General features: G+C 37.0%; 1 protein-coding gene across 3 annotated transcripts in view; it reads right to left on the bottom strand.

Annotated features, from left to right (window-relative positions):
* Window positions 1-15,836: 15,836 nt before the first annotated feature.
* FSTL4 (follistatin like 4) overlaps window positions 15,837-24,749 on the bottom strand; it is a 491,438-nt gene continuing 482,525 nt past the window's right edge. For all 3 annotated transcript variants that reach the window (XM_087955317.1, XM_087955319.1, XM_087955318.1), the window contains 2 exons: window positions 23,775-23,884; window positions 15,837-19,509 (listed from right to left, as the gene is read on the bottom strand). In XM_087955317.1, the coding sequence (XP_087811443.1) occupies window positions 18,807-19,509; window positions 23,775-23,884 (813 nt within the window). In that variant the 3' untranslated portion in view covers window positions 15,837-18,806. The remainder of the gene's footprint in view (window positions 19,510-23,774; window positions 23,885-24,749) is intronic.

Raw genomic sequence — 24,749 nt, 5'->3', positions numbered from 1 at the left:
ACTCAGATTCTGATATACGTTCATCTGTAATCATAAATATGAGAGAGGAGATAAACCAAAAGGAGCAAAATGTCTGCTACTCTGATTGTAACAATACTTATATTTATTTCATTGAGTTTATCAGTATGTTGTTATAGTCTGTATTTTTAAACTATTGTAGCCAATTGTTTTAGTGTTAGCATAACACTAAGGTGAAGTGTAATTTCTTTCAGAACTAATTTTTTTCCTGCCTGTCCTGAACAAATCATTGAAAATAAAGGCTAACAGATTTGCACTGCAGAAATGAAGACCATGACAAAATGGGAGCAAAGAAATACATAAAATGGTAAGTCCTTTCTGCCATCTAATGGTTGTCAAGATTCTGCAGTTGTTGTTGTTGTTGCTGTTGTTCTTGTTCTTGTTCTTGTTCTTGTGTGTATATCCCAGGTCATAGGGCAATTGGTCACAGCACAGTAATTTGACAAGAATGCTATGTGCTGTCTCTTGCATTTCATTGTCAGTGTTTGAAAGAATGATAAAACTTATACTTTATATGCTCCAATCATCTGAGTGGAAGTTATAGGTTGAGTCTAGTCCTGCTTCCTACATTTTCTGGTTACATGATGGAAAAGAGCAACAAAGACGGTTAGGGGGCTGGAGACTAAAACATATGAAGAATTGGGTTTATCAAGTGAAAAGAAGGACTAGGGGTGACATGACAGCACTGTTCCAATATTTGAGGGGCTGTTACAAAGAAAAGAGGGTCAACCTATTTTCCAAAACACCAGAAGGCAAGACAAGAAACAATGGATGGAAACTAATTAAGGGGAGAAACAACCTGGAAATAAGGAGAAATTTCCTAACAGTGAGAGCAATTAACAAGTGGAATGGGTTGCCTTCAGAAGTTGTGGGTGCTCTATCACTGGAGGCTTGTTAAAAAGACACTGGACAGACACTTATCTGGAATGCTATAAGGTCCCCTATACCAGGGGATTGTATAGAAGACCTCCAAGGTCCCTTCCTATTCTGTTATTCTGATATGCATTTTACTGTTTTTCAGTTTAGGTCCTTATGGGGACATCTCTTTGTTTTAAATACCCAGTAGTGTCTGGAAGGCCTGACCACAGATGTATGGATTGTGAAAAGTGGTTTGTCCGGTATCTAAGTGAGTCTGACATCAGTTAAAATTGAACTAAAGACTTAAGCAATAAAATGTAGTAATTATGTAAATTAAGTTTGGGACAGGTATTAATATGTATAAGGATCTCAGTGAAGTTTCTGGAAGGATTGTGAAAATTCTAGGACCATGTCTGATGACAGAAGATACTGACAGAATAAACAACTGAGATGAAAAGGAACATATCAATGGGTTCCATAGCTCTTTTTCTTTTATCAACTGAAACTCTATTTAATTGCTTCTTATGGGTCATTTGGCATTTTCAATATCTTTCCTGTTGGATGAGCAGACAGCTCCCAGTTCTTGGCAAGGTTACTTTAGACAAATACATACTGCAAAGCTACAAAGAGGAAAAAAGAAAAGAAAGAAAAAATGAGTTAGACCTAGAAAATCAATGAGAATGAAAAAAGATACTCCAATAATTTGCTTCATTAAGTTGAGAAAGCATAGCATTGTTCAATAATTTTCAATTCAGCCTGTTTTAAAGATTTAAGTTGTATAATCGTATATGTTAGCTACACCATGGTACCTTATATCTTTGAAAATATAAACAGAAATAACGTGTTCTTCCTTCTTTATTTAAACACCTGATAAATGAGTGGTTCAAGTTAAACAAGTTTATCAAGAGTCTCTCTTGATAAACAAGTAAGCAGTATTAAATTTAGCAAGTATATTTACAACATAATTCTTCATATCAATAGAAGAGAATACATGTAGCTTAGGGTTGAACTATGGAGTCTTTGATGCTTTCAGAGCTTGATTGTTTGTTTGCAGATGTTCATTATCTGTCTAGGTGTCATCATCATCATAGTGATGGTGTTATCTAATTGGGTAATGAAACATCTGCCAGAAAACAATTAACTTCAGAGAGCATTAAGGACTCCATAATTCTTCATCTCAGAAAATACTGCTCATGTCTTGACCATTTCTGAGTTGACAGGATACTCTTTTAAAATAAAAGTGCACTACCAAATTTCTAAATAAAAACCTGAAATCTGTGTAAAGGAAGTGAATTAGGCTAGGGAAGCTCTTTGGTAGTCTAATCTTCGGAATAGGAGGGGAAAATAGTAAACCTGATTCATTACCTTCAATTTTAAAATATTTGGGATATTCACAACAATGATGCTTTGAAATGGATTGCTGAATTGGGGACTTAACCTAAGTTACCCCTTTCAGTAATTTGTTTCTGTTCCTTCTATTTTCTTTTGGTCTGTTTAGATGTTTGTTTGTTGCTTCTGCTTTTTATTGCATTTTTGTATTTCTTTTGTAATTTTGTTATAGAAAAAAGTAACACTGTACGTAAGGGCGAAATCCAATTTGGTGTCTTGGGTAAGGCACCAGGCTAGAAACTGGGAAACTGAATTCTTAGGCACAAAGCTAGCTAGACATTCACTTTCTTTCTGCCCTGGCAAGGAGGAAAATTTTGCCAAGAAAACTGCAGGGTCTTGTCCATACAATTGCCAGGAGTAAAGATGGACTAGAAGACACAAATTCTCTATCATCTATCTGTCTGTCTGTCTATCTATCTATATCTATCATCTATCATCTATCATCTATCTATCTATCTATCTATCTATCTATCTATCTATCTATCTATCTATCTATCATCTATCTATCTCTATCTCTATCTCTATCTCTATCTCTATCTCTATCTCTATCTCTATCTCTATCTCTATCTCTATCTATCATCTATCTATCTATCATCTATCTACCTATCTATTATATCTATCTACCCATTATATCTATCATATCTATCCATCTATCTATCATCTATCATCTCGCTCTCTCATCCACAGTATCTGTCTTATCTTTATGTGTCATCATCATTATCTATCTATTATCATTATCATCACCACCATCATCTATTATTAGATATCTAAGCATAAGTGTATGTTGTTTTTCATAATTTCTGGGTTTTTTGCCAGATTGTTCCTAAAAATGGAACAAGGAGAGACACTGTAGTTAATTCATGTTTTGACTGCAGCTTGGAATATTTTTGGTGCTTGAGAGGCAGAACATTTTTAAGAGCTGGTAATGCACAATCCCAAAACTGTTGCTAATTCTGTCTCTTCTAAGCCAACGATAGAGAACTAAGCCTAAAGCCATTTTTAGCTATCGTGGCAGATCCCTTTAGTGAGACAACTAATAGTAATTATTTTCCTGTCCTTTCACCACATGCATTTTAGTGTGAGTTTTAGCACCTTTTATGAAGATCCATAAAAGGCCTGCAGGTAACAGAATGAAAGCTATCAAACAAAAAGACATAAAGGACTCGCAGGAAGTTTTCCCCCTAAAGCAGATTGGTCCACATACATCAATGGCAAAAGAAAAGAGTGTAGCTTAATTCATACTTTATTCTGCCATAGCAACTGCAATGGAATTGGTTTCGGTAACTTAGGGGACAATGATAAGAGGCACCTTAAACAGTTGCACGGTCCAAAACAAATGTTCACACCCAGGGGATCTCTTTTACAGTTCTGTATTGGAATTCTTACCATGAAACATTGATCTGTAATACCTTGATTTTGGGTTGGGATGGAGAATTTAACAAACGAGTTTTCATAACTTTTGGATGCTAAAAAAGAGATGAATCTGAAAGCCCTGAATTTATCTCTGCAGTGAAGGCTATTTTGTTTTGTGCATTTTGCACGCAGAGGGATATATGGATCTTCCTCCAGTTTCCCTGGAAGGGATTGGATAGAAGGAGAAAAAAAAAACCACCCAGCATCGCGAAGACATCCCCACCCCTGATTATGCAGTACTGAAAGTGTTATTTTATTGTTTTGTTTTTGTTTTTTTGAGAAAAACAGGATGGCCAGATTTTGTTTGGTGCCGAACTTTTATGACAACAAATGTGTGCTTGTGTGCTTATGCGCTCATGTGCATGATGGTGTTAAGAAGGTTAAGGATGGAGCTTCAGTTTATAATTTTTGGCTTGGTAACACCTGCTACAATGGAGGAAGAAGAAGAATTTTGATTCTGCTCCTAATGAGAATGTGATGCATGTTCTGGTAGCTCTAGAAAGCCTGTCTGCGAGATACTAGAACATTCTGTCTGAATTCATTAGTTTACTGTTGTTTAAAGTGATTCTTGAGCTTCTGTATAGATCTGTTTTGCTATTTTTTTTAAAGACTTCAAGCAGTAAAGAAGATTTCTCAAAATTCATGTTTGTAGGAATATCTTTCTCTTTTTCTCATTCTCTTTCTGCCTGACATATGGAAAACTATACACAATTGTATTGGCAGAAAGATTTTCAGTAGAATTATTTTAAATAAATTGGCTAAGAGCTAGAAGGATCCTGCTTGGGTAATTTCTCTGAGAGCCAACCTCATGAACCCATTATAATTTCTTTATTAAATCAGGAGCTAAGCATGTGACATCCTTTCAGATATTTAAATAATGCTATTATAACCTCCTTAGGCAGTTACTCTTGAAGCTAAAATTATCCTATTCATCTCTCTTCCTAAAACATGGTGTCTAGTCTCCCAATCATCTTTGTGTTCTTCTAATAAGTTCCATTTTTTTAAAAAAATCTTAAAGTGTGATGTTCAGAACTGGACACAACTCTTGTTCTGATCAAAGCAGAACAAAATGAAATGATTGCCTCCTGTGATTTGGAAATTATGAAGCCTAAAATTTGAATGCTTTGGAACTACCCAACATTGTTGGGATTATATTCAGTTCACACTCACTAACATTCCAAGATCTTTTTACACAAGTACTGTTTTTAAACTAGTATTCCTCACCCATATGTGTGAATCTGAGTTTGCTTCCTAAGTGAAGAAATGTTATTTATCTATTGAGCTTCACTGTTATTTAAATTTCATCCTACTAAAATTTCTATTTATAAATTTATCTTAACTTTAGAACCAGGTCATAAGTACCTTTTGGGGGAACCATCATAACTATGAATGGTTGCTAAGCAACCTGTCCTTGAGGACTACCTGTAATATGTACATAAATATAGCATCATTTAATACTAGCAGTATCATAACTTAAGCTGATATTAAGTACTGCAACTGAAAAGTAATTCAGCTTCATAAACATACAGTACTGAAAATGAAGCACTTTAAAGGGCTTTTTTAAAACCCTCAGGACATGAGGAAGCTTCAGAAATCATTTGAAGAAAAGTTGTTTCTAAAGACTAGATACTAAATGGGAGAATGTAACCCTTCTCACATATGGGAAAAGAGGTGACTCTGTTTGTACAATCAAACTGAAAACCAGAAACATAAACTGCAATCAAATTATGCAAATAACTGGACGATCCTTTACATATAACCCACAAGATAAATATCTTATGGAAATATCCTTTTCTTCTTTTAGACAATAAGGACCTTTACTCTACTCTAATCATTTGATCTTTTCTCAGTTCTCCAGGATGACTTAAAGATATAGCTAATCCTTGTTTAATGACCACAATTAAGATTTGTAACTCAGTTGTTAAATGAAGTGGTGGCTAAGTAAAGTGGCAACTGATCTTACAATCTTATTTCAGCTTTGCTTTACAGATGTACAAGGGTTGTAAATGTCAGGACTGATTGCAAAGTTACTTTTAAAAATCACCATTGTAACTGCAAATGGTTGCTAAATAAACCAGTTGCTAAAATGAGACTAACTGCTATACATAAAGGTCCAGCCTGACCATCATTATCATAGGTTTCAATTCATCTGGTCCTGGAGATTTAAGCTTATTCAAAGTAAAGAGGGTTTGTTTTTGAGCTAAGTTGCAAATGCAGACCTTTGAGTAGACATCTTAGATACGGATTATTACAGCAGGCCCATTCATCGCTGTGGGAGGTTGTTCCAATGTATATTTTATTTTGGAAACATTTTATTCAGAAAGAAGCTGCACTTGAATCTACTGAGGTTAAATCTGCACACGCACACACACGTACACATGCATACACATGTATACAAATGCAAACAGAAACAAGCAAATCTAAAGGCTCTCTCAGGCTGATGTAATAGACAGAAGGAATAACCTTGATGAACAGAAGTAAGAGCTGCAACCAAAACAATGGTCAGGTGAAAAAAATCTGACTCCAGGGACAAAATGCAATATAAGAAAGCATCTCACCCATGACCCTCTCTGGTTCTGATAGTAAGGGAGAAAACAGGAAATGGGGGGAAAGATGAACACATTCAGAATTCCAAGATTCTGCTCCTATAATCTAATAATAAAAGTAGCATTACTTTGAATGTCTTTGGTTTCCATCTTTGGTGTTTGGCTGACAACCGAATACACTGGATTGTCCATGTAATTTTCTTGGCAATAATACAAAATTGTGCTGCTGTTTTCTTCCAGCTTGTTTTTTTTTTTCAGTTTGTCAAACTTAAAAACACACCAGGTGGCAAGTTGTCCTGTGGTGAGTTGGCTGTGGCCTAGATCTGTCAGTGCTGCTAGTACTTGAAAATCCATTTACATATCGTCCATTCTCAATTCACATGGAAGTTTTCTAAATTGTTGTTTGTGTAGCAACTTTCCATGTGGCAAAACTGGTCTTTTTTTTGACTCTACATACAATAGAAACAGAAATAAAATGACTACACTTGTGAAGGATGCATGGTAATATTTCAGAGATGGTCATGTGTCCTTGTTTTGGTCAAATGTTTGCATCAAGACTGCACTGATATCAGGCATTGCAGATGCACCAAACACAAGTGGAAACACATGAGATTCTGACAGCTTTGGCAATATTTCTTCCAATCTATACCTTTGGATCATTGATATTTAATGCTGATTGCACCAAACTGCTTGATAAGGAACAAGATCCAAGAATTTGGAGACTTCTTAGCTATCTGGACTTTTCAGCCTTGTTTGGTTGAGTAACAGTTAACAATCCAGTCTGGAGGGCAGGGGAGGTTGTTTTGATCATCCTGACTTTAGACTAATATTCAGCTGCTCTTCTTGAAAGAAGCCCAAACAACTCTATTCCACTGATGCTGGAACAAGCCTATTTTAATATTCTCAAAGCTATGCAAGGGGAAAAATGAGGATGATTTGTGCCTTTGAGCCAGAGAGAGGGAGCAGGGGAGAGAGATTAACTACAACCATTTCACTATATTTTCTCTCACTCAGTGAACATTTTCCTCGACAAAAAACTCAAAACAACATCTAAAACTACCATCAACCTATTCTTAGGGGAGGCATTTTCTTCCCATATTCTGATTTACAAACATGACTTTGTATTGCCTTTGTGACCCCTTTTGTTTATTTTTATGAAGAAGGAAAAATCCAGCACACATTTAAAAATGCCTTGCAGGCAGCAATTGGTCCTTCTCTGACCATCAGCCCTCACATTCAGTATTAAGGTCAGTAATCCATCACCAGTATGGTCTTCCATCTTTCTCCTTACTCTGTTCATGATTGTAAGTATAAATATCTACAAAGAAACAGAAGCTTAATTTGTTTTATTTTCTGTACCTTTTCATGTATCTTGTATTGTTAAAACAACTAGCAATGCAACTGGTGATGAATTAGGCCATTTGCATTATAATAGCATATAAATATTATTTATTTGGTTCTTTCACTTAGCATCTGTGGAGAAATTCGTGAAAATGGCTGGAGAAGTTGGCAAAAGGATCACCAAAAAGAGAAAGAGATAACAGCATATATCATTGTCCTTGGCCAGGAAAATCTGAAAATCCGGTTAGTTACAAACTTTAGTGGATAGCTTTAGTGGATAGCTTCTCAGATAGTTAGACAAGAAATTGAAGGATGGATTTATGACCATCTCTCCTAAATCCAAGGTGACCAGTTTCATAGTATATGATGAGGGCTGCCCTCAAATTTTTTTGAGGAGATCCAAGAACCAGAAGTCATGTCTCTTGTCTGTCATAATGTTTCTATTTTCAGGTTGAATGTGTTACTAAAACAGGTCTGTGTTTTAATTGGCAATAAATACTGGCAGTCATACATGTTGCTGACTGTAAGTTATTGTTATGGATTAATGACAAATTTTCTTCATTGTTGTTTGAAGAGTATTGTGAAAATTATATTCTTAATACAATGATTAGTCCTTGTGACTTGCAAAAAAAAAGCCTGGGGTTTTGAAAATAATTAACATTATGAAAAAAGACATATTCAAAATAGTTAGAATGGAAGCTTACTGCATTTTACAATCACTGTGTCAAAATCACCATAGTTTCGTATAATACACTCAAACGAAATCCAGAATTGTAGAATTTTCCTTTTGTTTTCTCCCCCAAATGTTGGAAAAGCCTGCTAAACTTTGATTTCTAGCCAATGAATGGACACAATTCAGCCATAGGACGAAGAGCAAGTCCTCTTGGACATGGTATTGGCATTCCTGGAGAACCACCACCAGTCATTATTAACAATATTTATTAAAGTGCAACCATGTGTTATCAACATGAAGCCTCTGTTTTAGAATAGAGTAGAGTAGAATATAATAGAATAGAATAGAATAGAATAGAAAATAGAATAGAATAAAATAGAATAGAATAGAATAGAATAGAATAGAATAGAATAGAATAGAATAGAATAGAATAGAATAGAATAAACAGAGTGGGAGGTCTTTTAGTCCAACCTCCTGCTTAGGCAGGAAACCGTATACTATTTCAGACAAATGGTTATCCAATCTCTTCTTAAAAACTTCCAGTGGAGGCAAGTTGTTCCACTGATCAATTGTTCTCATTGTCAGGAAATTTCTCTTTAGTTCTCGGTTGCTTCTTTCCTTGATTATTTTCCACCCATTGTTTCTTGTTCTACCTTCAGGTGCTTTGGAGAATAGCTTGACTCCCTCTTCTTTGTGGCAGCCCCTTAAGACATTGGAACACTGCTATCATGTCTCCCCCAGTCATTCTTTTCATTAAACTAGACATACCCAATTCCAGCAACCATTCTTTATATGTTTGGGGCTACTGAGTTCTAAGGGTTTGGGGTAAGTTTTGGTAGGTCAGTTACAAAAATGGTAACTGTGAAAAACAGTCACTTTTTTCAGTGCCATTGTAAATTTGAATGACCACTAAATGAACTGTTATTAAGTAGAGGACAGCCTATAATGCATGTCAGCACATACAGAGAAATTCTATGTGCATTCATAGTCAAAGAATAGGGAGAAAAGAAGGAAAATGTTCTACCAAGATTTTGTTTTGAAATGGCAAAATGGAAATAGCTGACCCAGTCCATAAAAGATGCAAACAAGTGCTTGCTGGATTTTATGTATCATTCAAATAGAATATGACCAAAAAATTTGGCCACATACCAAGAATACTATGAAAATTCAAACAATACCAGGAAGAAAAATATAAAGGATTTGAGGAGCCTGAGAAAAAGAATAAAAATGATATAAGGCATTTTAATATTTTAAACATTGTTGAGAAAGCAGAAAGTCTAGATACTAAGGTTTACTCAGTGGAATAATTTAGAATATAAGAGTGAACTTATTCATACACCTACCACTGGCACAACAACATTTTTTCCAGCTCTTTGTTTCTGAACAATGGAACTTTATGTGCTAGTAAAGCTGCATGAGTTTGATTAAATTAATGTATATACTGGTGTTGTTGCTGGGACTGAGAATTTAGGATTGTAATACAAATTTTATCCTCCCTGAGTGAAATTCGAGCTAATGAAACTATAGCCACAGGTATCTTTTTTTCAGTTTTTAAGAACTGGAAACTTGGTTTTATGAAAATTCAGGATGCTGGATTCCACACTCCCTCTGGTATACTAAGGTGAGCCTATGTGCACATATGCATACACAGACACATACATTGCAGAATATATTGTGATTAATAATGTAACCTTCATGGGCAGAATTTGGATCAATTGGATTGAGATGGGCAGCTATAGAATTTGAATGAATGAATGAATAAATGAATAAATAAATAAATAAAATGATACATTGAAAGAAACCTACATCTTTCCTTGAGGCATATACATTTGATTGGTTCCCTGTCCCTGACCATGCATTTGCACTAAAAAAAAGGGGGAAAGAAACTTCAGGAACAATACAGCGTCTGCTTAATGCAGATATAAAGCACTTTAACTTTCACCACATTTTGCCTTTCCAAGGATACATTGAACCAAAGTTTTATAAGCTTTTGTCCAGATATTTTCCAAGAAATGTTAGAGTATCACAAACACATCTCAATCCAGGGATACCAGTATGTCACAATATTTCCTCATAGTCTTTTCTTGACTTGAAGTGGGCAGATGTCTCACCAGAAGCCCATATCTTTGTTGCTTGGTTGCTATAATCCAGGAATGCTAATTGTTGGAGCTACTCAAAAAAATAATTGCATTTTCACTAGCAACCTTTAACAAAAGAGCTTGTAATGTAATTTGGTCAATTTTTATGGATAAGATTTGGATTGCCGATGTTGCTGGAAAAACAAATCAGGAGGAATGCCTGTAACAGTTCTGAAACAATTCATTTACCTTGAGTTTCAACAAATAGCAACCCTCCAAGGATAAAGTCCATTGGAATTTGATGTAATTTGTCAAGCTCTGCCTAGACTTGTTTAGTAAAGGTTAAATGCACTTTGCTTTGCTCACTGAGCTCATTCTAGCTTTCTGTCTGTCATTTTGTGTTGACTGACTGTATCTGACTGGGATGACAAGTGCTGAAGTGAAGACAACACGCAGGGCAGTAGCCTATGTGCTGAAGTACTTAATTAAACTAGCCTTGAAGAAAAATAAGTCTGTTTGAAGGTCATTCCAAGCCTTCCTTAGGCTACAATGACACCATCTGTTTTTTCCAAGATGTAGCCTAAGATGTTATGGGCAACAGATGGTTCATTCAGTTCTTTAATTTGGATCATAACTCAATTTACCTACTTCAAGGTAAATCAGGATTTCATGACAACAATCCTCTGATAGAAGTCTGTTTTCCTGTCCTGCCTGGTAGCAAATTACTTTTACAAAAATATTGTAAGCAATGAGAAATTCAATATTGTAAGAATATGGGAATGTTATGATGCATGAGAGACAGTGTATACCGGTTCTACCCTTATCTAAATTGATGATGAACAGAAAATGCCCATTATCCTAATACTCCAAAGGAAAGAATGTGAACCCATAATGCACAGCTTTTAGTCCCTAGCAAGCAACTATTTAATTTAGTCCTTGATTTATGGTCAAGATTTATTACCTGAATGGGAAAGAAAAATGTTTTAATTATTTTTCCAATGATTTGATCCTACCATTGTTTCATTTGACTCTCATAACAGGAGTAATTATCAAGGAAGAGGGATGTCTTGTTCTTGCAGTTGTTAATTTAAAACAGTGGTTCCCAAAGTGGGCAGTACCGCCCCCTGGGGCGGTGGGATGCCTTAGGGGGCCAGCTAAGAGGCAAGGGGGCCAGCAGGGGGCGCTAAGAGGTGGCAGGGTGGTGTTTGAGGCGCCGGCCCCGTAGGGTCACCCCATTGACTGTTGCACTGCTCCGGAGCCAGCGCCTCGAATGCGATAGCTCCAATGTACCGCTCCGGTGCAACAGTCAATGGCATCCGTGGATCACCTAGGGTGAGGCAGAGGAAGGAGGGCTTTGACCACATGCCCAATATCCAGGATCCCACTCAGCCAAGCCCGCCCCTCTTTGTAGTTACCGTGCCTGACAGAAAGTTCACAGGCTGTCCTTCCCACCAGGAATCAGCCTCCCAATCTGCCCCCCTCCCGGGGCATTCATGTCATAGAAGGCAGTGCTGTTCCCTCCTTCCTGGAGCAGGGCAGGATTGAGGAAGCCTAGGGCAGGAAGCTTTGCTCTACTTTTGCAACGTGCCATCTCTGCGTTCGACACTCTGGCTCCGCAGGTCACCCCATTAAGCCCCTTGCACCGTTCCGGTGCAACAGTCAATAGGGTGAGCCTGCGGTGCCGGAGCCTCAAACGCCCCCCCCCGCCGCCTTAGTGCCCCCAAGGGAACCGGCAGAGGGGTGCTAAAAGGTGGCAGTACTGCAGGCTCGAGGCGCCGGCTCACCCCATTGACTGCTGCACCACTCCAGAGCTGGCGCTTCAAATGCGGTGGCGGCGGCTTTGCTTTACATTCCCAAAGTGCCACCGCTGTCGCATTCTGTCTGTCTGTCTGTCCGTCCATCCATCCATCCATCCATCCATCCATCCATCCATCCATCCATCCATCCAAAAGGTCTGTCTGTCTGTATGCCTGCCTTCCTGCCTATCCATCTACCTACCTGCCTGCCTGTCTTTCTGTCTACATAGCTAGCTACCTACCTATCTACCAATATAGATCTATCTGTCTATCTATCTATCTATCTATCTATCTATCTATCTATCTATCTATCTATCTATCTATCTATCTATCTATCATCTATTTTTCTACCTACCTACCCACCTACTTATCTATCTATCTATCATCTATCTATCTATCATCTATTTTTCTACCTACCTACCCACCTACTTATCTACCTACCTACCCACCTACCTATCTGCCTACCTACCTATGTATCCATCCATACAAAAGGTCTGTCTTCCTGCCTGCTTGTCTGCCTGCCTGCCTACCTACCAACCAATATATCTAACAACCTATCTACCTACTTCCTTACCTACTTACCTACCTACCTACCTACCTACCTACCTGTCTCTCTATCTATCCATCCATCCATCCATGTTCGAAGTGCTGGCCCAGCAGGCACATCGGGAAAGTAGAGCAAAGCCAGTCTAGGCGGGAGGGAGGAAGGGAGAGAGAGAGAGAGAGAGCTGATGCATCAGATTGAAATGAGGCCTAGTTTAGACTGAGGCCTTTTTCCATATTGAAACATCTTTGGCTTCTATTAAAGATTTTGTAGATGAAACATGGTCAAGACTATCAGGAAGCTCTCACATTTTGTTGAGGCTTTAAACAGGATCTATTGGACCAAACCTCCACCCTAAAAGAATACTTTTCTCCAATGTATTACAGTGCCAATTCTGAAGAAGGCAAAACCAAAATGTACTGGTAAATTACAAGGAGAACACACACACACACACACACACACACACACACACACTCCCTTCTAACCCTGTTGGAGCAGGTGATTGGACTAGAATAGATATCTCATTATCTTTCTCCTCCCTCCCTCCCTCTTTATTTCTTTTTCTTTCTGTCTGTTCCTTCCATTCCCTGCTCTTTGTTTGTCCCTTTTTCTTTCTTTCCCTTTTCTCTTTCTTTTCTTCCTTTTTCTCTCTCTTTCTTTTCTCTCTCTCTCTCTCTTTCCTTCTCCCAGGCTCACCCCATTGATTTGGTGCATCCCTTCACTTGGACTTGCTTGGGCAGGTCCCTCTGGTGCAGTGGGCTCAATGGGGTGGACCTGTGGGGTTCGCACCTAAAACGCAGCAGTGGTGGTACATTTGAAAAGTCGAACAAAGCCAGAGGTCAGTAATTTTTGCTGCAAAGAATCACAAAAGCTTCTCGGTTGTGCACAAGACACACGTCAATGTAATTCAGCAACATAAAATAAAGAAATAAAATAAAACAAATCAACAAGAATCTCTGATTAGATTTTATTCACTACTAGAATCTAATCAGAAATGCTTTGCCGATTCTAGTCCAATGACCTGCTCCAGCAGGGTTAGAAGGGAGTGTGTGTGTGTGTGTGCATGTGCATGGCTATCAAACTCCCAAAACAGGTCAAGTAGCTCTAGGGAGGCCAGTCATAAATTAGAACACTTGCTAAACAACTAGCCATTTGGTTTGTCAGTCACCTGGCCATACCCACCCAGTCACATGACAACCAAACCACACATACCCGGTCATGTGACCAGCAAGCCACACCCAGCCAACAAGCCACGCCAGCCAGTCACATGACCAGCAAGCCACGCCATCAAATTAGGCTATGCCCACAGAAATTTGAATCCCACCCCTGGGTGGGGGGCACCGAGGATGAGTTTGTAGCACACCAAGGGGGTGGTGGATTGAAAAAGATTGGGAACCACTGATTTAAAATAATATTTCCAAGACATTTCTCAGGGCAAACACCCTCCCAAACAGGGGTGGGATTCTGCCCGGCTCTATAGAATCAGTAGCTCTGAAGAGCAGAAGAAAACAGAACTGGTTCTGTGTTTGCTGCTGTTTGGCCCACCTGCCCACCCAGGCTCTTACCTGTCCTTTATTTCCTGCTTTTTCAACCTCAGCTGTTTTGCACAGCACAGCTGAGGTTGAAAAAGCAGGGAAAAAGAGGCTTTCTGAATGCTGCACACCCGTGCACAGCACTTTTCAGCTGTCCAGGCGGCACAGTTTAAGGTTTTTTACATGCGCGCGCAGCGTGAATCCCACCTCTGCTCCCAAACCAAATTAAAGAGATAGAAACATAAAGTAAATATAATAAAAGAGTAACAATAAAACAATAAAATCATTGCTCACAGTTCTAACTTCCTGTTGTTTATAATGACTCCCCGCTTTCTGCGTGCATATCAAGAAAAAAAAAGTATTGTGGAGCACTATGAAATGGGCATGTTCATATCAACACACACACTAGAGCTTAATCCTTGTCTTCTGTACCAAAATGTCAAAGTAGTCTGTTTAATTCTGAATGGCACAAAGTGAGATAACAGATAAATTGCTAGGTTAATATTAGTAAATTGTTTTAGCAATTTCTTCTTTAAAAAGAAAAAGGAACTATTAATACCAAAGTAAATCATGACATCTCTTTCATACTGTCCTTTATTTTGATCCTTATCTTAAATCAGTTACTTTGTTCATTGAAATCATCATCCGTCCAATAAAACTTTTAATGATATATAAGCATGTTAGGGTAGCTAATTACATGCTATTTCAATTTAAATTATTTCCCCTTAATAACTGTGACTATTAATTTCTTGGCTGAGAAAGAATAGGAAGTGGTACCCAGATGTCATGTGCTGGCAGACAAAAGAAATAAATCAGGAAATGCAACCAAATGAGATTTAATAAGCTTGAGAAACAAGAGTCGTAAGGAAACAAACTCAATGTTCACCTTTTGTGGTACAGAGAAATTGTGATCTCAGAATTATGATTATGAAATGTGCACACTTATCAGTTAGATCAAACATCATTGGAACTGTTCACAAGTTATGTGATGCACCTAAATTAATTATCATTTTCTAAGTAGGATGAGGTCATTTGGATATTTAGAAAACACATCAATAGAACTTGAGGGCGAAAGAAGAAAGTCACAGAGGCATCTTTGGAAAATTAACATTTGAATTCACTCTAGTCCAGTGTATTAAAGTAAACAGAAAGCAGAGAAGCTTATTACACACCCTTCATATCTGAATTTCAAGAATATTAACCTCAACAGATATTTACAAGAATTTTTTTAAAAAGAAGATAAACATTTTTTTCTGCATCTATGTCACAAAAGTTTTAATTGATGGGCAACTCAACATATTCAAAAATAATAATGGAATAATAAAGCAGCACTCAATGTGTCACCTTGACTATAAATCGGATGCAGCTTTACTTTACAATATTTCCAAATTCAGACATTAAATATCTGAATTCTAACCTCCTATGGCTTATAGGAAAAAAAAAATGGCTTTTGGGGAAAAAGTGTATTTTATCACTGATCACATTGGGACAAGAGAGGGCACAACCCCTACTATTGTACTTTTTTATAATAGCTCTCATATCCTACTTTATTTCTGGAAAGTTAAGCAACTTTCCAGAAATTTCTGGAAAGTTAAGCAATTTAAGAAATTTCTGGAAAGTTAAGCAATTTCTGGAAAGTTAAGCAAGAATTCTGTTATTCGTCAATTTAGAAGATCTCATTCTTCTCCTGTTTCTGTCAAAAATGTAATAATTTGTTTTTAAGTTGTATCAATACTTCAGAATTTGGTTTCTACCTTTAGGTGCTCCCATGAGTGAATAATGAAAATGGAAGTATGATGAGTAGAGGGAAGGCTACACTAAGAATTCTTAGTCAACAATTTGTAGATCCCCAAGTATGATTATGGTTCTCAAAGCTTTTTAATAGAATGAAGTGGCTTATATTTATAATATGGATTCAGTCTACCTGAGATATCCAGCAGTAGATGGTCAGAGATAGAAATCTCTCAGGAAAGGCTGGTAAGTAATAGAGAAATATTTGTCTTATTCCATCAAGTTGAAAAAGTGGATTTGGGTTCTTGATACTAAGCATATCAAACCACTTAGAAGTTCAAATACCTGTCTTTATCAATATTGCCCAATCTGTCTCCTCAGTCCCCCAGTGCGTGGACTTCAACTCCTAGAAATCATCAGTCATCAAGAGTGGATAAGACTGCCTTAAAACAGGTGAAGGATTATGGGGCATCCATGGTATTATGTTCTGCATATTTAGTCCATAGAAGCAGGGATCCCCTTTGGAACAGAATATCTTAGCGCACATAGATATACACTTTAAAGCCCTTGGCACATAATCATCAATCAAATTAAAGATGATTACTGTCTGCTTGGCAGAAATAATGTTGTGCTTCTAAAACACAGTGGTTTCATTTCTTGCAAAAATGATTAAAGAGGGTACTTTTCTAGTTATTACCATATATATTGAATAAATATTAAACCCAGTAAACAAAATCCCTTTGGAGGTGGGGTGGGAGGAAACTCGCCAACATTATGGAAAACTCACCAAATCTGATGGAAAATAAATTAAACCCAACTGAAGTTGTATTTTAAAATGCATCAAGAATAAAAGCATCAGATAAAGGGATCTAAGTTCTCCTGACTTAAAATACACTGGGACTTTGTATTTGTGCAACTATATTCCAAATGTAATTATTTAGAGTTTCCATTCTTAAAAAGATGCATTTACGTTATAGCTTTTTAAATGGGCAAGTGTATTCGTATTATATGTTGAGTCAATGCACAAGCCTTAGTGTCATCGCATTACTGGTATATCTTAATTTCTGCTAAATTGCAGTAAAATTTTGCTTTAATGGACTTCAGATGCAATAAACAAAATCTGCCAAAATATTGTATGGTTCTGTGCATGTATAAAAGCCCATTTTCCATTTACACATGCATAACAAATCTCATGCACCATTTTATCCATGCGTACAATTATGCATGTGTAAATCCATATTCCCATTTTATGCATGTATAGATGTGTAAAATCTGCCGATATAAAATCCCATTCTGATTAAATGGATGGTTTACTTTTACAGGCATCCCCTTCCCCTTTTAGTTCATTCAATTGAGTGTTACTTTATTCTGTGTTTCATAACTAAATGCTAATTGACTATAAATGAGGACATTGTGAATGAAAGAAGAATGTGAAGAAGAACAGCAAAATGGAATAGATAGATTTCTTTTAAAAGGCTTTTCTTCCTAAAATCCTAGATGACAGATATGTCTGATTTATATAAAAGCTAAAAGTTTTCTGCACAAAAATATGCTATTAAAAAGAGTGTTTTTAAAGATGTATCTATTGTTTCTACAAAGGGCCCAATTTCTTTGACTAATGGTAAATTTTAAATGAAGGGGAATAAATGCTTTCTGAAAAATGTTTCTGCACTGGAAACAGTACTGCTTCTCTTCTCTAATGCTAAAATAGCAGCTTATTTTTGTACACTTTGTATGGCTGATGCTGTTCAAAAAATAAACTAATATATCTCTTTGTGGCTTACATAGAAGATATTTGCATATTTGTTCATTTATTGACACCTTAAACAAAGTTTCCTAGATTGGGAGGTTCTGCAACTCCAACTACATCAGATACACGTGTGTGGGTTACGTCTGAGAGAAAAAAAATCTAATACAATATCATTTGGATATACATGTGTATGTGCGTGCGTGTGTGCGCATATAAATTTTAGCCTTTGAAGGAACTGTATTATCAAAAGAGAAAACCATGGCTTACAATGGAAATCCTATTCCTAACAATTTTGGTTGGTCTGTTCCAAGCATGATTACATCTGGACTAAATCCTGTATTTATTTTTTTCCTGTTTTTTTCTGAATCAATTTCATACTTCCCTCTCTATCCTTGATTTGTCACTTCTTAAGTGTTGCCTTTAGTATTAACTGCAGTGTCTTCAGTACTCTCACTGGAAGAGAGGGACTGGGGAAAGGCTGCCACCCCTGAAATATGTAGGAATAGCAGAAGTTGAAACAACACAGTCCAGTTTTTCACCTGTTTTTAGATGAGGGGAAATATTGCCTTTTAAAATATGCAAACCTTTTGCCTTGATATTATCTGTTATATAGAATGATTCCAGAAATCTTTGACATGAATGGCTCTATAAAGTCTAAATTCCTCCAGCTCTGCCATCCTTGTAAAAATAAAATATCTAAGTGACAGGGTTGATCTCATGCCACATGGCACAATGTTGTATACAAAATGTTATGTTGGAATAACAGAATGAAAACTGATTGCCTAGAGAGAACTGAAAGATGGATCAGCCTTTCAAGTCAAAAGTGAGGCTCTATAGGATGTTACTTATAGCATCTCAGGTGAATCATTCCTTTCCCAGGGTATATTCCATACATTAAGTCATTAAATTGGACTCAACTTAGATTCCTAATACAACCAATTCCAATTAGCAGCTCATACCCTATTTGCAATAGGCCAGTCTTCTACTGTGAAATGTATACCAGTTTCCCCCCTCAGTGTAAAAATATACAATGCTACTGCATATTTTTTTTTTTTTTTTTTGCTGCAGTTAAATGTTCAATCAGTCCTTTTTTTTTTTTCCTGAAAGTTCTGGTTTCTTTTTCCTTTCGTATATTTTTCATACATCTCCTACCCAGACTACTGTGTTGCCCTTCTTGATTCCTGAAACTTCACAGCGTAATTTATTTTGTCTGCCATTGATTATAAAGAGTGAATTCTTTGCAGGTGTTAGAAGGTATTGACCAAATAATCCACTGTCTTGGATAATTCTGTTGAAGCTGTTCCAGGGCCAGTCTTTAGATCTGATAGGGTCTTTTAAGTTCTTCAAGAGGTCCATTTTCCCTGTCGACAACTCAATAAAAAGCACATCTGTTTGCAAATGTGAAGAAGCATAAATATAATACTGATTGGCTTCGGTGAAAGAGGATTGGAATGTCAGGTGGGATATGTGCATAGAGGTTTGCAAATCATAAATCAACTTGATTTTCCCTTGGACTGTTATGGCCTGGACTTTGATCCTCCTACTCTCTTCATCTGCACTGACCAAATAACGTCCATCTGGAGAGATGTAGGGAGTACCTGATACATCATCATTGGGACCAATAACAGAATCTGTAACACTGTCAATTATAAGTTGTGGAATTCTTGGTATGGACATGTTTGCTTTGCACTGCACAAAGAAATAACCTCCCAAGTGAGTGTAGGCCATGGCCTGGGGCAGGCAGCAGTAGTTTCCGAAGCTGATAGTCTTGATATGAGCCATGGTTTCCAGATCAATTTTGTGAACTGCAGCCTTTGACTTATTGAAGATGAAACCAAACCTGTAAACAAAAAGGAAAACATGGTATAACTAACTATGCACTTTAAGAAATGTGGGTTCCATTCATGAGTGAGCAAGTTTATGGTGCCCGAGTGCTCAAAACCTTATTTAAGTAAGGACATGCAAGAGCACACAATTTTCGGGTGAAATGCCAAACTTCAGTCTCAGGTATGAGATACTGCAACACACCTTCAAAAAACTAGGAGTGACCATCATAAACAATGAGTGAAGTGAGAACAGAAATTAGATACCATGAACTATAAATTGATTTCAAATATTTAATATGATGACCACTGCCACATCTTTAATAACGTCTCATCTGTCACAGTGAAAATTACAGTTTGATGAAAACCCTGAAGAAGCTTTAGGCAGCTACCAATTCTGGAGCCTCATCTTACCCAACCTTGCTTAGATCAAATGTCGCACTATATTTTGATCATGGGAAGGAATGAGGCAAATAAATTTTACCTTGTTTAATGCCATCTTAGAGCTTAATTCTGAGCTGCAATAGAGTATATTTAGTTGGACACAGAGGTATTCAGGGAAAAGACATTAAAGGTGAAACAACACACTGTCAAGTTTTGTACCATGGACATTTTTGGGTAATAGCAGAAGATCATTGCTTCTAGCATTTGCTTTAAGTCTCTTGCTGCAAAAAAAATAACATTATCCTTCTGGTTATTGCTTTTCGGTGTCTTAATGTATGTTTACATTGCATAAAGATTTTTAAATATATTAGACTAACATAAACCTGACCTCAATAAGTGATACAGAAAGCTATTTTTTCAAGATATGCAAGTCTTTTCTCATTGAGTTGTTTTTAGCCATTGGTAGCATAGACATTTGAAATCAAAGGGTTTACTAAATCTACACCCATTGCAAAATATAAATGTCTATATAGAAGAACTAGCTGGGGACACATATGATGGTAGATTTTTTGGGAGGCAGACGACAGTATATCCTGATACCCTTTAAACCTTTCCTTCCTTTGCAGAAAATGCTTATTAAACAGAATGAGGTGGAAGAGTGCTAGAAGAGATGAAGAAACACTAAACGGTGCAATCTTTCTTGAACTGAAAAGATGGTATCTCCCATTGTGTTTTGAATTCAAAAGAATTAATAGGAAATGTTCTACATGGATCCCCAACCTCGACCGCGCCTGGTTCCGACATGGAACTGCGCCGCCCTCACGAGCGCATAAAGATGCGGCGCAGCTTCTGTGAGGAGAAATGGCTTACCCCATCTTTATGGAGAGTCCGCGACCCGGTTGGACCCCTGTTCTACATGGATGGTTCCTCCACCTGAGAGATTAAAATAACAAGATTATGGTATTTGGATTACCAAATCTGGACGACCACAAAGGCCAGATATATAGCAGCATTAATTTGGAATGGGTTTTTGTAATTTCTCAAACCCAATCTATACAGTTTTTGATTTTTTTTACAGAAAAAACATGGTCCTAATATTCCAATTCCTTTGATTGAAAACCATATTTCTGACTGTTCTAGTACACAGAAACTCATTCTTTCTCCAAATAATAATCATTATTGTAAACCACAAAGAGCTTTGGGATTGTGGTGGATAGTGCATAATTATGTAAACAGAAAAAAATAGAGTTGAAAGCTGCACAATATCATGCATAGAAATTCATTTCTTAAGAAAAAAGGTTTTATATTCTTTGATCTTGCAAATAACCCTGGAATTTAGTTCTTCTTGCATCAATTACAAATTAAAAAAGAAATCTCGTGCAGAAAATGAAAATGGTGTGTGACTAAGGAATAATAAGATTATGCCTGCTGTTCCTTTGTATCAGGATGCATTGAAGTGCATTAAAAAAAATACTTTAAGCTCTTCTTTGCTTACAATAAATGTAAGGTTGCATAAAAACCAGTGGTAACTTTAAGACATAAAGACTTCAACTCCCTTCGCCATGGCTGGCTGGGGAATTCTGGGAGTTGAAGTTTACACACCTAAAAGCTGCCAAGTTTGAGAAACACAGGTCTAAACAGACATCTGGTAGTCGGATTTATATGCTCAAGGAGATTTCTTAGGAGACATAACCAGGGTTACATTGTCAGTTGAATGAAACAGATCAATGATACACCTGCTGTTATTAAATAAGCACTCAAGCATTTACTGTACATTCCCTCCATTTCTTTCCTCTTGGTGGCTAGATTTCATTGTTGTTGTTCAAACCCAGAGTTTGAACAATACTAATTATGATTTCCTCAAGGAGGCAGCTTTAAAGATCATTAATTTATATTGACATCAATACTTTTGTCATTCCATATGAGACAATAAGATATAGTACAGGGATTCTTCCAAACTCCACCTCCTGTCTTAGCTGACTATAGCTCACTCCAGTTTTGGAACTTGTGCTAAATCATTGTTTGAGTTGACACGCAAATGTGTGTGAACTTCTTACTTGAAATCTAAATTGCAAAAATTGAAGCTAGGCTTGCAAGATCACTTGGGATTGGTGTTACTGTAACAGCATTCTATAGTAATCTCCCTGCCTAAACTGCTGGATGCCATCTCAGGGTTGGCTGTGGAATTCTCCAGGTTTATAATCCTGGAGGACTTCAATTTGCTCTCCCTGGGGCTGGCCTTGGCAACAACCTGGGAGTTCATGGCCACCATGGTAGTGATGGGCCTATTCCAAGTCATTTATGGTCTGACTTGAAACATGCCAGACATATTTTTCTCATCAGAGCAGTGGCAAGAAGGGAAAGCTACCTTTGTCATGTCAGATCACAAGTCTAATCATGATCAAACTCAATTTATTACACTTATATTACTCTTTTCCTCCAAGACCTCAGAGTAATTGACATAGGGATTCCATTTCAGGTTATCCCCACTATAGCAAACCTGTTATATGATTTGGATGGGGAAGGGAGGCAGGTCAAAGTTATCTAGCAATTTGCATGACTTAAACCTGGGCTTCCTGACCTTTAATTCAACAATTTAATTTAACTGAAAAACCCTACTTCACTTAGATTACACCTGGAATCCCATTGTAATTCTATAGATCCATATTATGATGATTTTATTATGCTTTTATCTTAATTTAATATTTTATTAAATTATTTTATTAAATTTATTAAATTAAATGTATTGTCCACATATTTTATACACACACACATATACTCTGTGTGTGTGTGCATGTATATGTACATATATAAACATGTGTGTGTATGTGTGTGTACACACACACATGTATATATATATATATATTATGATGCTTTATTTAATCTGAATTTGTATATCTGCATGACCTCTGTAGATGCCATAATTAAAATTAAAATAAACATCTGGAATTGGAATATTAGTATACATATTTGTATCTGTATACATGTATGAATGATAATAATTTGTATGTTACCATTGGCTGTGCAAATGTATAAAGAAAACATATACAATTTCTGAAATTAAAAAAGCTTTGTCATGGCAAACTTTTGGCAACTCACTGGAAGTGATTCTGGATATTGTACAATCAACTGGCTTCATAAATATTGATGATACTGCTTCATGACTTGATCAGGGTTCCTCAACCTTTTTGGCTTTGCAGACTGGCGGGGATGGTTCTGTGCACACAGCAGGAATGTGGACCTGCTGTTTGTGCAAATGGAGCACACGTGCACATGCTTGCCTGCTGCTCATACAAGTGTGGATATGCGCATGTGTGCTTGCCCACCACTTCCATGGGTTGGTTCAGAACAGCTCAAGGCCTGGTAGTGGGCCATGGGCCAAAGGTTGGGGCCCCCTGGACTAGATGGCACATTTGCATTTGCAGTGGCTCTAAGCCAAGAGTAAAAAGATGTAGATAAGAATTCCTCGAATCATGTTCTAACACGGGGGGAGGTATTCCAACTTAATCGCATTACCAATTTTCTTCTTGAAAACATCCTGAATATGCGTCAGACTGCAAAAGTTGAAATAAATTTATTAGACTGCTGCTATACCAAAACTTAAAATAAGAATCATTGGTTGAAGTTTTCATTCAATTAAATTAAAACTCAGTAACAATCTTGAGAATGGATGAACTAATGGATAATTCTATCAGGCTAGTCATGCTCCATTGCTTCTTGGAGTCCATTCTGTCCATCTGATATCATATCCCATTTCTAGACTCACAAGGGGTTTTACAGAAGATTTTATGTCTTCATGAGGGATCTTTTTTTTGGCAAGAGTACAAAATTAAACTAGTATTATCTGTGATTCAGAAGAATTGTTAGACTGAAGGTACAACTGTTAGCGAACTCTTACCTGATGTGATTGATAATCAGATTTGTAGGTGGAATAAAATAATCATCCATTCCAGTCAGGTGGGTACCAATGACCTGCTGGTTCTCTCCTGTACTTGCTTCTGATATTACCTACCATGAATAAACAAACATTGGCCACTGATAGGAGCAAGAAAAAAAGTACTGAAATAAATATCTAGAAGGCCTAAAATGCATACAAGACCAACAAGATTGTGATCATCTGCATAATAGTATTCCATAAGCCAAAATGGTGGTTATATCAGTTCCTAAAAATAAGTATGTTAATGAAATGGCATCTCTGTGTAGGTTTGTAAGATCAGAGAATAATTTCAATTTACTTTCAACATGTTTATATTGTATACAATGCAGTCATGCAGGACTTGAAACTGTCCCACATAAATCCTGCAATAATTTTTCCACACTAGCTAAATGAACACAGATGCTATATTCATGTTTATTTAATCTAATGAAACTACACAAGGCCAATTCATTGTGTTGAATGTCTACAGCAAAGTTATAGTATGTAATCATTTCTATAAAAGTATATGTAATATAGCTATTAGAAGATGAGGTATGGAAATAAGAAAATTATTTTTACTATTCTATTTTTTTAAAAAGTCTAAACTTTAAACATGAAATTCTTTATTTTTATGGAAACTCCTTTCCTCCATTAAAATCAGCAAAACATAAAGGTGAAATCTTAAAGAAAGTGTTTACATTCTGAGATTCTTTTGTAGGAAGGTGCTGTTGATTCAGCATAGCTACTCATCAGTAAACTCATTAGAAATCTGTTGTTGAGCAGGAATGCTTTAGAGCAGGAGTTTGCAATCTCTGGGCCACAGTACCAGTCTATTGACAATTAGGAACTGGGCTGCACAGCTAGAGGTGTATGGTGGACACGTGAGCAAAGCCAAAACCACCTCCCCGGTCCACATAAAACTTGTCTTCCATAAAACTGGCCCCTGGTGCCAAAAAA

Source organism: Notechis scutatus, chromosome 2 (assembly GCF_049901735.1).
Source record: "Notechis scutatus isolate UNSWTSFEM ecotype Mainland chromosome 2, rNotScu1.2, whole genome shotgun sequence".
Taxonomy (NCBI): domain Eukaryota; kingdom Metazoa; phylum Chordata; class Lepidosauria; order Squamata; family Elapidae; genus Notechis; species Notechis scutatus.
The sequence above is the reverse complement of the archived record's forward strand: the minus strand, read 5'-3'. Positions and strand labels throughout refer to the sequence as shown.